This window comes from Pagrus major, chromosome 6 (genome assembly GCF_040436345.1).
Source record: "Pagrus major chromosome 6, Pma_NU_1.0".
Classification (NCBI taxonomy): domain Eukaryota; kingdom Metazoa; phylum Chordata; class Actinopteri; order Spariformes; family Sparidae; genus Pagrus; species Pagrus major.
Window position 1 is genome coordinate 22,267,351 of NC_133220.1, and position 12,359 is coordinate 22,279,709.

The window sequence follows — 12,359 nt, forward strand, 5'->3', positions numbered from 1 at the left end:
GCCGTGTCTTTTCGTCATCCTGGTCAGAACTGCTGTAAATCACCTCCATACTGTATGCCCTTATGAATGACATCTGTTATTATGTCAAAATGCCCTCACTGTGAGAAAGGTCCTGTAATGGCATTCACCTTGAAGGAAAGATGTTTTCTAGTTCCTGGTCACTGCTACCCTCCATCTCATCTGAGGGTGAGACTGAAAGTCTTTTTAATGGTTCAAGATGTTAAAAGAAGCGGGAGGCAGTGAAGAAAGGGAGGTGGTAATATGCTCATGATGCACCACCTGAAGAGCTTGCTCACTGCTTTTCCCACCCCTGAAAAGAGACCTGGCAACTGCAGATTTCGTTGTAGGTGGACTGTGGAGGACATTCAGATGGATAATCAGACACTTCACAAGAGCATCAACACCAGATGGATTGTTTGATGGGATTGCCACCTCCAGTGGCTGTTCTGGTTTCTTTGTTGAGTTTTCTCATGTCGTCCTAGAGTTAGCGATGTTAATTACATCCCATGCTATTTCTGAGAATGCTTCTTCAGATGCTTGATGGTGGCGTTGATGTCTGCTGTCTGAAGGGACTTTCTGAAGGGGCATTTATGATGAGCCTCATGAGTAGAGCACTAAGGAGGTTGGTAGTTGTCCTCTCTGACAGAGGAGATGAGGTATCAATTGACAGTGATGAGAGTCCTTTGCCATACTGTTTGGAGGCACTGAAGGACCAGGGGAAGACATTGGTGTACTCTCAAAGGTTATTTCAGGAGATATGACTCCTGAAGCCACATCATTGCCTTCCGTCATAATCAGACTATCACACAGGTCCTGAGATTCAAGCCATCCTGAGGGGTGTTGTAGTCTGCCTATCAGTACCTTCAGGAGATTCCAACCTGGTGACCTGTCACTCCTTCTTTATCCAGCACCTGCTGCAACAATTTTCCCACTGCATCCTCTGTCATGACAGACATAATGTCAGGAGAAAAGTGGAGCTGAGTAGTGTTCATCTTCCTCTTGAGACGTCTTCCCATTAGAGCGAACAGAATGTGATATGTCTGGCCCACCATCAGATGATCATACATTTTATCAGTCAGTTCCTTTGAAAACTGCCTGACGTTGCCACTGGACATGATGTTTTCCAGTGTTTTGTTGGCATGTTTCATATTTTTCTGGCAGGTTTAAATTATTACACAAGCTTTTAAAATACTTTTTGATTGGTCTCAAAATCTAGTGGAGAAGACAGCTGCTTTTTCACACTGGCAATTGTTGTCTTGCTGGTCTGACTGCAAGCTTTAGATCTCGGCCTTCGAGAGTCTGGAGCAGCTCTTGGTAAATTAACAGTTTTATCAGAGGCATCCTCTTCTTTGAGTCTATGTTCAGAGGACCCTGAATGTCCCTCTCCATCAGTTCTGTCAGCTTTCAGCACTTACATTTGTCCAGTGGGATGCAAAGAGCTTCAGCAAAACTACCATCGAGGGAGTCTTCCCACCGTGTGAGGACGTTTACTAAAGCTGTCAGCCGACTTATATCCATCAGCCTTGGAATCACTCCTGAGTACACGCTCCTGAAACATTGCAATTCTCAAGGTGGATGAGGAGAGCGTCTGTGTGATTTGAGAAGCATTTGAGCCAGTGTTGCATCGACGTCTGAGTCCCAAATCCCTAAATCAGGTATCATGCCTCACTGTGCCGCAGAGACTCTGTCAAAATATTTGATAACGATGGGCCTCTGGTGTGACAGGGATAGTGTTGTCCAGCTGGGATCTAGAGCCTTCCATTTTAGACTTCTCTTTATTTGAACTTTACTTTCTGTAAATTGTTCAGTGATGCGTCGAACTTCACCATGGTTTCAGACTGTGGTCTGGAAACTTTCTTTTTTGGTTCTTGTTTTTACCTTTTCTTGTTTCACTGTATGTTGCGGCAGAGATCGAGACTAGAAATGAACAATGTGCAGCCATAACCATGATTATATACCTCTGTATAGGTATATCATCTGACTGGTGCTCAGCTGGCTTTAGTAAAACTGCTTGCCCTTTAATCAAACAAATCATTGTATTTACCACTAAGAACAGCTATACATTACTTTACAGATATGCAACACATTAAAGCTATTACTGTCTACATGAATCACTCGTGTGCGAAATGCAGCCCAGTCGCAAGGATAAAATGTGAGCGGTTAAGGTTTCTGCACCGACATGTCCAAGTTTGTCATACGCAACGGAGCATGTTGACAGCTGTACAAAACGTGTCATATCAGGTTCACATTGCATGTTTATTAACTGACAGGAGGTGGAGGTGGAGGTTAGGGTGGTGGAGCTACAGGCGACAAAGCTGCCAAGACAGTGACCACAGTTCAGTGAACTGCTTGATATTTTAAGGAGAACTCGGTACAATTTCCAGCCGCGTTTGTGGCGCCAAAAAAGGATATTTTGACAGAAACTCGGGCAATCTGTAGTGGTGTTAGTGCCAACAAAGCCCAGTGTTTTTAAGGAGACCTCGGGACGTTTCCAGCCGTGTTTGTGGCGACCACTTCAGGTATTTTAAGCCAGACGCTGATGTTTTCCTAACCCTAACTAAACACTTTTTGTGCCTAAGCCTAACCAGAGCATAAGCACATTTAAAAAAAAAAAAATTCTGCCCCACTGGCAGATTTATAATGAGGAGGACAGGAACAGGTAAAAAACACTGGTGCTGGGCAAAGAATGTATCCACAACTACAGTGCTTCTCTTTGTTATGACAGAACGGGCTCGAGTTTGTCCAATAAAAGACAGTAGACAGTCTCCTCTGAGACAAGTATGTGACGGACAGTGCTGTTGTACTGTCTCTACTGTCTTTGTTGTGTTTTATAAGAGCTTTGTGACACCATGCATGAGATGGTGAAGGACACACACGTACACAATAATTGTTTTTCTTCCCTCCATCAGCCTATGAATATGAGCACGTGTCCTGCACGTCACGTGAATATCAGCACCTTGGACAGCAGCAGCCTCTGTGGATGAAGCTCATCTCTGCTCTTCTCAGCAGCTGGAGGGAGGATGTTTTTAACAGTTCGGATGAAGAAGTTTTATGTTTTTGACCTGAGGCGCCTGAAAACCGACTGAAGATGAAGTTTTAACATGGTGGTGAAGCTGGACTCATGGCTGCAGCTCGCCTTGTGAAGTGGCACCAGGCCTCGATTTAATTTGTTGAAAGTGTGATGATGCTGAGGATGATGATGATGATGAGCATGTGTCTTTAACAACCCGGAAGGGCCGGTTGCAGCCCGCCGTCGGCTCATTTGGTGTTTGTGCAGGAATCCATCTCTCTCCTCCTCTTCGCTCCTCCTGATCTGTGGCGCAGAGATGTTTGGGGGAAAGAGGTGAACTGCCATTGCAAGTTGCCGCGTAATGGATCCTTCTTTACTGTTCAGCAGATTGTATTTGTCTCGCATCCATCTCTTAAGATGCGACGCCGCCGGATTGTAACTTTGTAAGTGGGTCGAGGTGTGGGACGAAACCTGCTCCATCAACCAGCCACAAAAACAAAGAGAGAGAGAGAGAGAGAAAAGGCAACAGCGAAGTAGAAGAAGAAGAAGAAGAAGAGGATGAAACTGGTGAATTGATGGATGCCACTGCGAGACAACAAAGGATGCACGCTTGTCACCTCGTGTAATTACACCACCCCTGAAGGGAAACGAGAAACTCGGATATAAATCGGCTTTAACTTAGTTGTTAATAGGATTTAACATCATCCTCGCAGCTCCTCCGCCGCGTTTTGTTGGACAGCTCCTGCCGATCTGAAGCGCCGGGAGGACCCGAGGGATCCTCGGGCACACAAGTAAACGAACCGGGCTGAAGATGTAGGCATGGGAGGATGCTGCTGGACCCCTCTGACTTTAATGTTTGAGCCTCGGTGTTCGTGGCTTTCAGCCTCCATTGAATCCCGAAAGAAAACGCCTCTGTCCATGAAAAATAATCCCTCCCTATTGGCTGGATCGCGGTGCACATGCTATAACAACAGGATATGCAAAGAGCTATGGGCTGATCTAATAGCCTATCATGTTGTCCGCATGCTTTTTTGACCGAGATCTGTATTTTATTTATTAGGATGTGACTTGTCTACTTGAATCAAATGGTTCAGATGCAATAAATAATAATAATAATAATAATGATAAGGAATAATAATAATGATGATGATGATGGACGTGTCACAGTCAAGCTGAAGGCTGCTTTGTTTGTGCCTGTGTAGTAAAGCTGCTGAAGAATGTTTAAGTATCGGATCCGGATGGTATTCAATGAACTCAAAGTGTTGTTCCTGATGCGCTCTGGATCCAGCAGCAGGAGGACGGACACAGGCACAGACCCGGACACCCAGACCAGGATGAGAGGGCTCGCCATACGGGGCTGTGGGTGGCCGCCTCTCAGCTGCTCCCACCGGGACGATGAGGAGGAATATTACGGCTCTGACCCGCGGCCACGCAGCCTGGCCTTTGAGAACAATGAAGATGAGGCCAAAGACAACAAGGAAGGAGGCCTGGACGCAGCTTCCCTCCCGAGTCTGTCAGAGAGCGGGACTCGATCACCGCAGTGCCGGATCTGCTTCCAGGGGCCCGAGAAGGTAAAGTTCAATAACACAGGTATCCTTTAATAAGGGGTGAGCTATACTCAGTTGGACCCTGGTACCCATGAGTCCAGGTTTCTGTTGGCATCTCAGCAGCGCAGGTGCTCCGAGGCTCCTGGGGCTTCAAACCACGTGGTGCTGAGCTGAGGGAAGTCTGTTGAAGGCAGGCAGGTCATCAGGTTCACTCCTCCACTGCTGTCTGAGCACGTGGATCCACAGAAACGCCTGCTGTCATAAAAAATAAAACACTACAATATGTAGTTTCAGGAAAACAAACCCAGGAGGCAATGCTCAGAAAAAGGTCAAGACATAAAAAGGCAAATATTTATCCAGAAGTTTGTCTGATTTAGAATATTTTGTTCAATTTTGGTTCATTATGTCCTCAAATGAAGACTCGGTGCCAGCCTGTCACAGTTTAGATCCAGTTCAGGATTAAAGGAGACTCATTGAGCTTTTTCGTTTTCAGTGTTTTATATATTCTTGTGCATGTAAAAGATCTTGAAAGTTAAAAAGGTTGAGGTCTGCACCAACAGAAGCAACTCTCTCTCCTGAAAATTTAGGAGATATCCTGATTTTTAGTCCCTAGTGTGAGCCCTGACAATCATATGCATGGATCCTACATTTCCCATAATGCAACTCAACAGCATCTAGTAGGAGGTCGGAAATGTTTCACAATCCTATTTCCCTGAGATTACCCTGCTTTGTCGATGTCCACGTTTGTTTGATGAATGTTGTAAATATTTAGTCTCCAAGCTCAAACTGCAATAACCCTGATGACATCACTATGACGTCATCAGGGTTATTACAGAAGACATTGTACAACTGATTTCACAGGCTGAGCAGTGCTCATTACAGTTACAGATAGTTGTTAAAATCATCGGCGTGCCCTTTGAATTGATTTAATAATGGAAACAAATGAATGAATTAAAAACCCATGATGAGGATGTGAGTCATTACACATCAACACCACACTGTTTCAAATATCTGTAAGCTGCATCAAGCCTGCTCAGATGCAAAGTAAACATCCAGACTGGCTTAGACTAAAAACAGGAGTCCATCTATCAACAGTGATCTGAAAATAGCAGTGGGCAGATGAAGGACATCAGTAAAGAACAGGCTGGAGAGACGCAGGAGGAGCTTTGTGTTTACTTTTTGAACCAGTGGAGTCCATCTGATGCACAAAATTAGGATTTAAAGTGTCAGTGAACAGTTCCTCCACATAAAAGACAGTTTTACTCATTATCATTCTGAGGGATTTGAGTGAGTGAAGCAGCAAGAGTTCAATAACTTGCTGAGTGACTCTTCAGTAGGAACCGTTAATGCAGGGATCAAACCTGTGGTCGATCCTTCAGGCTGCAGCAAGGTCACAAAGAATACAGCTCAGATATCTTCTACCTACAAGAAGTTTTTAAAAATGTTTATTTGAGTCCTTAGTCCAGGACGTGGACGTGAGCACGTCAAATCCAGTGGACGAGATCAACCTTGAGGAGTCAGACTTTGCTGGAGGTCTCACAAAGTTTTGGTTTCACCTCCAGATATCCAACTAATTAAAGACCTAGCACATCACCTAGAGTCAGACAGGAAATAAAGTGAGATGTGCGAGAGCGTTGTCAGTCCGAGGGCCTTGGGGACTCTCACACTGACAACACAAGCCAGCGCCAGATGTCCTGTGATTTCTTTTGAGGCTCCAGCAAAGTGACACGAGAGAAGAAAACTTTATCCAAAAGAAGGCGTTGAGCAGCAGGCAGTGAAATGCGTCCAAACAAGTAAACAGTATAATATCCCTTTATCACATTTCCATTCATGTTTTGAGAGGCTGCAGCTCAGGATGTAAAGATGTGTGTCTCCTTTGACAGTGAACATAGCAACCACTGAAATTTTCTTTCAAGTCAGCACATAACTGTATAGTACGTGATGCTTGAAATATCTTCACAACGATAAACTGCTCGCTTTTACACCCTAATTAGCTCTAATAAAAGAATAAATGTTTGGATCAGTGACAGGCTTGCATTGACTCCAGTTAACTCTGCAAGTGTGACAAGTTGGGAGCCGATCGTTGCTCCAGAAATCTCATCCAAAATGTTCATCTGGACTGAAATGCGGCGATTGCATGAGCCAAGTGCTACTCACAGAGTTATTACAATTGTGAAAACCTTCTTCATGCAGTCATGAAGGGACTAAAGAACTGAGAAGAAATATGAGATCTGTGCACGACTGATGGAGACAATTCAATGCCGTGAGGTTGAATGATGATGACATTTATCAATGATGGAGAAATCGAAATAATTATTTTTTCTTTTGTTCATATGCTCTATCTTAGTGCAGCAAGCAGGCCACAATTGCTTGTGGTCTGCTTTTAGTGTTAATTTTATCACGTAATTGAATAAATTAAATTAAATATACCCGATGGAAAAGGCTGATATCATGCCATCTCAGTTGAGGCAAAATGCAGCTCGGGTTTTTCCAATTAATCCAAAGGAACCATGAATAAAGCCATCAATAGTTAATGAGAGTGAGCTGTTCATACTGTAGGTGATAAAACCATTGTGTAATGTTGTTGCACTTGTGACGTACCCTTTCATCATCATTTGCAGTTTGTCATTATTATTTTACACATAATTATTATTCAGCTACTAATCAACACTGGAGGCAGGATTGCACAATGACTGGCAATGTCATGTTAACTGATTATCCAAATTTGTTGGAAAACAAGAAAAAAAAGAGATTAACATTCATCAGTGAATACTTTTAATATTTTAGTCTTGATTTGTCACCAGGTTCATCTCGAAAAAGCACCAAATTTGACCCAAATTTATATTTTGGAGTGGAATTTTTTTTTCCTCAGTTGAATTTTTTAAATTGTTGTTACATGCATGTAGTATTAGTATAGTTTCATAGTGATTATATGCAATAGTGTAGTATTTTTTAAATCCCTTTCCAGCTTCACGACAGAAACAACCATGGACACAATCACCTTAAACCTTCAGCAGATAAAATTTCAGTGCAACTTTGTTTTGGCTGCAGATTTCCATGTTGGCCTATTCATGATAAAGATCTTTGTCTTCAGTTTTCACCGTCATCAAATCAAATCATGTGACAGGCAGACTCAATCACAGTTTTTAACATCCAGCGTCCTCTGTGAATGCGTCCCATGCAGCTGCTCTTTGTGCCCTGCAGGGGGAGCTGTTGAGCCCATGTCGCTGTTCAGGCTCTGTGCGCTGTACCCACCAGTCCTGCCTTATCCGCTGGATCAGTGAGAGAGGCTCCTGGAGCTGTGAGATCTGCTACTTCAAGTACCAGGTCCTGGCCATCAGTACCAAGAACCCACTGCAGGTACAACACTGTAGTTTAAACAGTTAAAGGCCTACACACACTACTGCACTGCTACTTTAAGTTTCCAGATTTAAGCAAGTGAGTTATTGGAAGAAAAGGATCACATTAGCGGTCCAGGATCTTAAGGCAAATGTAAAGGCATAAGGAAGAAGCCGTGCAGAGTTTACATACCCACCACCAACAACACTGAGACATTTGGGACTGAAATTGTCCCGTCGACACTGATTCCATAAAGAAACCTCATTATTTTCACGACTGTTGGCAGATGAAGAGCGAGTTGCCCATCTCACTTTCCACAGAGCTATTTATACTGTTTTTAGGGACAAAAGAGAAGAAGAAATTGAAGAGGACTTAGAGGAAGATGCCAAGACCACATTCATGAGACGGTGAACATTTCAAAGAGCTGGCGCGTGATTTAACCAAAGTGTGTGGCACATGGACGAGGGGAGAACAGACAGCATCACCAAACGATCCCAGCCTCTGAATGCTGGAACAGAGATGTTATCAGATGAAGCACTTGTCCCCTCATTTACAAGACAATCACTGAATGAACATTATGAATTGATTATTTTGGAGAATTTAAGTGATACAGTATTGACGAAACAACGTAATTCATTTAAGAAATTTAATTTACTTTTCATCGGTTTTTATTGTCATTTAATTGTCCTTTCTTTATTGTTTCATTCATCTCAACAAGCAGCTGACTTTACTTTAACGCTGCTTGATTCTCTAACTAGTTGCAAAATGCATCATGTTAGATTTTTAAGACAAAAAATAAAATGTTTACAACTTAATCCATACATGTTTGTGTTGCACAATTAATCAATATGTTGTCAAAATTGTGACACATACAATGTGTGACAAATACACATTATAATGAAGTACTGTAGAGCAGCAGAGATGCTCTGACCTTCAGATCTCATTCTCCAGATGTAAGAAAATATGATTCTTTGGTACAGACCCCAATAAATGTCACACAGTCATGATTTTAATTGTTTTTTTCAGTGAAAATGAAAATTGTGATGCAAAAATTGTCATTCCTACTAACCATGAATCATCATAATTGCAATATCTGTCAAAATAATTGCAATGCGTTTCTTTTACAATGTCGTGCTGCCCTGCAATTTATCCTGCCACAGATAGGCAAAGAGAAGTGTGTGAGAGAAGAAGTTCATTATTGACTATTCTCACTTCAGTTTCACAGCAGCATAATGGAAATACTGTCATTCCCTGTGAAACCCACTGATTACACTGTGACGTTTGTGAAAACATGTCGAAATGAAACATGGTAATTTGAATGAGCACTGCTCTATAGAGGTACATTTTTGTATAACAATACCACAACAGCTCCTCACGTAATCAAGAAGCATTGTGCAGTTTACAGGGTTTCAGTCCATTTCTATGTCTCTCTCTGTCTTTTCTAGTGGCAGGCCATCTCCCTGACTGTGATTGAGAGGGTGCAGATTGCAGCCATTATCCTGGGCTCTTTGTTCCTCATCGCCAGTATCTCCTGGTTGGTGTGGTCCTCACTCAGCCCTTCAGCCAAGTGGCAGCGGCAGGACCTCCTCTTCCAGATCTGCTACGGCATGTACGGCTTCATGGACATAGTTTGTATAGGTAATACACTGGCACTTTATTTTGCATGTCCATAATTGGCTCAAAATCTCCAGAGAGACACATTATGATTTGGTGGTATTTATCAGGAATCTAGAGACAGTGTTTGTGATATACAATATCCCTTAATTAATTCCAATTAATTGCAATCTAGAGAGTATTTTAGTCATAATTAGTATCATTGGTGCATAATAGGTGAGCTGAGCATGCAAAAGTCAGCATATATTTAAACATATATATGATGAATAATGTTTTCAATAATAAATTAACAATTAATTAATATTTACTTGGGTTCAAATAGAAGAGTCCTTTCAAGAAAATTCCTGTTTTCTCTCTAATTAGCACCAAAGTACACAGTTAATCCAAGAAAATTATATAGGGAATCATAAGAAGGACCCTGTAAATGATGTGTTACCAATCCCACTTTCAATTAACACATCTTTTATTCACCTTATTAACAAGACTGATAGTCTACAGCCTTACTAGTGACTCTGTGAGCCTTCATTAAGCACAGCACTACTTTAAGCTAAATGCCAATTTCATGATGCTAACATGCTCACAGTGATCCTGCAAAGGTTAAGCAGGCTTACGGATAATGAATGAATGAATGTTATCATGCTACAGTAATTAGCACTAAACACAAAGTACAACTGAAGCTGATGGGACTGTTATTTGGTCATAAACCCAAAAATTTCCGTCAGGGACATTTCGTCCTGAGGTGGTCGTCATTTCATAGCATACACTCACAACCAGACATTTGAACCTCACGGTGGCGCCAGAGGAAAAGTCATCTTGCTTCATCCTTGGCATCATTTGACCAAATTTCAGGACAATCTGTTTAATAGTTGTAATGAGATTAAACTGAAAGCAAAAAATGTCAATGTGCTGCCAGTGCTGTAGAAGAACAGTGAGGTGATAAATGTGTTTGGATTCGTCCTCTGGGAACCATGAATGTCTACACTTCATGGCAGTCCATCCAACAGTTGTTGAGATGTTTCAGTCAAAAGTAATGTTGATCGGCCAACAGAAGGACAGACAGACCAACATCAACACAGCAGTGTCCCTGGCATAGGGTTGCAGCAGTATGAGCTTTTCACGGTACGAGAGCCATCCCAGAATGTAATGTTTTCACGCTTTTTATTATTATTATCAGTTACAACGACCCTCAAAGGAATGAGGTTTTTTTTTTTTTTTGGTTAAACAAACACTTTATTATAATTTCACAGAAACAATTTGTAATTTGTCTTACATGAGTATATTTGTCGTGGTATGTCTATGCCTCCTTTTTCACATGAAGGGATTTTCCTCAACACGTGTTTCTTACCAAACATCAGTCCAAAACACCCACAAACATGTCCAGTGTAATTAATCCTTTTATTTTCGAGAACGTCTAGTTCCCATCAACTCTACATTTGAGTACAACCTGATTCTTAATGAACAAACAACTGTTTGTCTATATGTAACCCGGTTTTCTTGCCCCCAAACTCCCCCACCCTTTATCCTTTATGCCCAGGCCTTATAATCCATGAAGGATCGTCTGTTTACCGGATCTTTAAGCGCTGGCAGGCGGTGAACCAGAAGTGGAAAGTGCTGAATTATGAGAAAGCAAAGGACTTAGATGACCCCATCGGTTCCAGCAGTAAAGGTCGTGTAGAGAGGAACTCTTCTAACACAGACAGCAGGCGGAGGACGAGTCGACACGTTAGGACTATTCTCAACCACCACTGTGGCTATACTATTTTGCACATCCTCAGCCAGTTAAGACCCAACAACCTGCGCCATGCCAACCAAGAGGTGGTCATGAGGGTGACCACTGTGTGAGGCTGGGTTACACAGACATAAACACTCCCATGATTAAGGAGGAGATCAAAGTGTTTGATTGGGATTTTTTTCTTTTTAAATCCTGATCTGTCACATTAACACTGCCGTAAACTTCTAGTCTCTTTTTGATTTTGATCGCAGATTCTCCCTGAGCTCAGAGTGGACAATTAGAAATATTTCTCAGATTTGGACAAAGGGAGAAGAAGGCAATTTTATCTGAATCTTCAGAGACAGAGACTGTGAAAACATGAAAAATTATAAAAAAGTAAAGATTCTGAAAAAAGCTTTGATTCTTAAAGCTGTGAACCATTTTTTTTTACCACCATGACCAATGTTATGAAATGTTGTTGAACTGTTTTTGTTTTGCTTTCTAAGGAATAAATTAGTGTTATTAAGTTTGATTTGAAGTTGACTCTAAGAGATTTTGATGGTGAAAATGACTGTGCTCCTTCGCTTCACTTGATGGATCAGACATTAAAAAGACCAATAAAACTTTAAGACATGACACAATTGCTTAAAATATACCCTTAAAGTACAAGTCATCTTTTGTAATAAAGACTTTGTTGATCTCAAAGGAAAACGTTGTGTTTTGTTGGATCTCGAATGTGTCTTAAATACAAAGTTTACACTCTTGATATGTGCAGATTGGGTTTTTGTAACATCAAATAAATTAACGTGATGATGTACAAATCTCACTTGATTAAACCACTGATGTCACAGGCAGATACTTGTTTTAATGTCATTCTGCATCAGTAAAACTTCCGCTTTGATACTCAGATGTTATTATTATGATACTGCAATTCACATCCTTCTCCATTATAATACATATTTAATTTATTAAATGCCAAAATGGACATTTACATTTCAGTTAAAATCTGTACTCTCAGGCTCACCTCACTCATCTAATCGTCATATGAGATGCTGACATGATGCACATGTCACTAAGAATCAATAATAAAGGCTTTAGTTGCAGCTGTAAACCCAGACTGGCTCACTCATCTTAAAAA

General features: G+C 41.6%; 1 protein-coding gene across 1 annotated transcript; it reads left to right on the forward strand.

Annotated features, from left to right (window-relative positions):
- The first annotated feature begins 4,227 nt into the window (after window positions 1-4,227).
- LOC140998775 (E3 ubiquitin-protein ligase MARCHF9-like) lies at window positions 4,228-11,352 on the forward strand. Its single transcript, XM_073469150.1, has 4 exons — window positions 4,228-4,581; window positions 7,762-7,917; window positions 9,342-9,534; window positions 11,045-11,352. The coding sequence occupies exons 1-4, from the start codon at window positions 4,228-4,230 to the stop codon at window positions 11,350-11,352; spliced, it is 1,011 nt and encodes a 336-aa protein (XP_073325251.1).
- The last annotated feature ends 1,007 nt before the right edge of the window (window positions 11,353-12,359 follow it).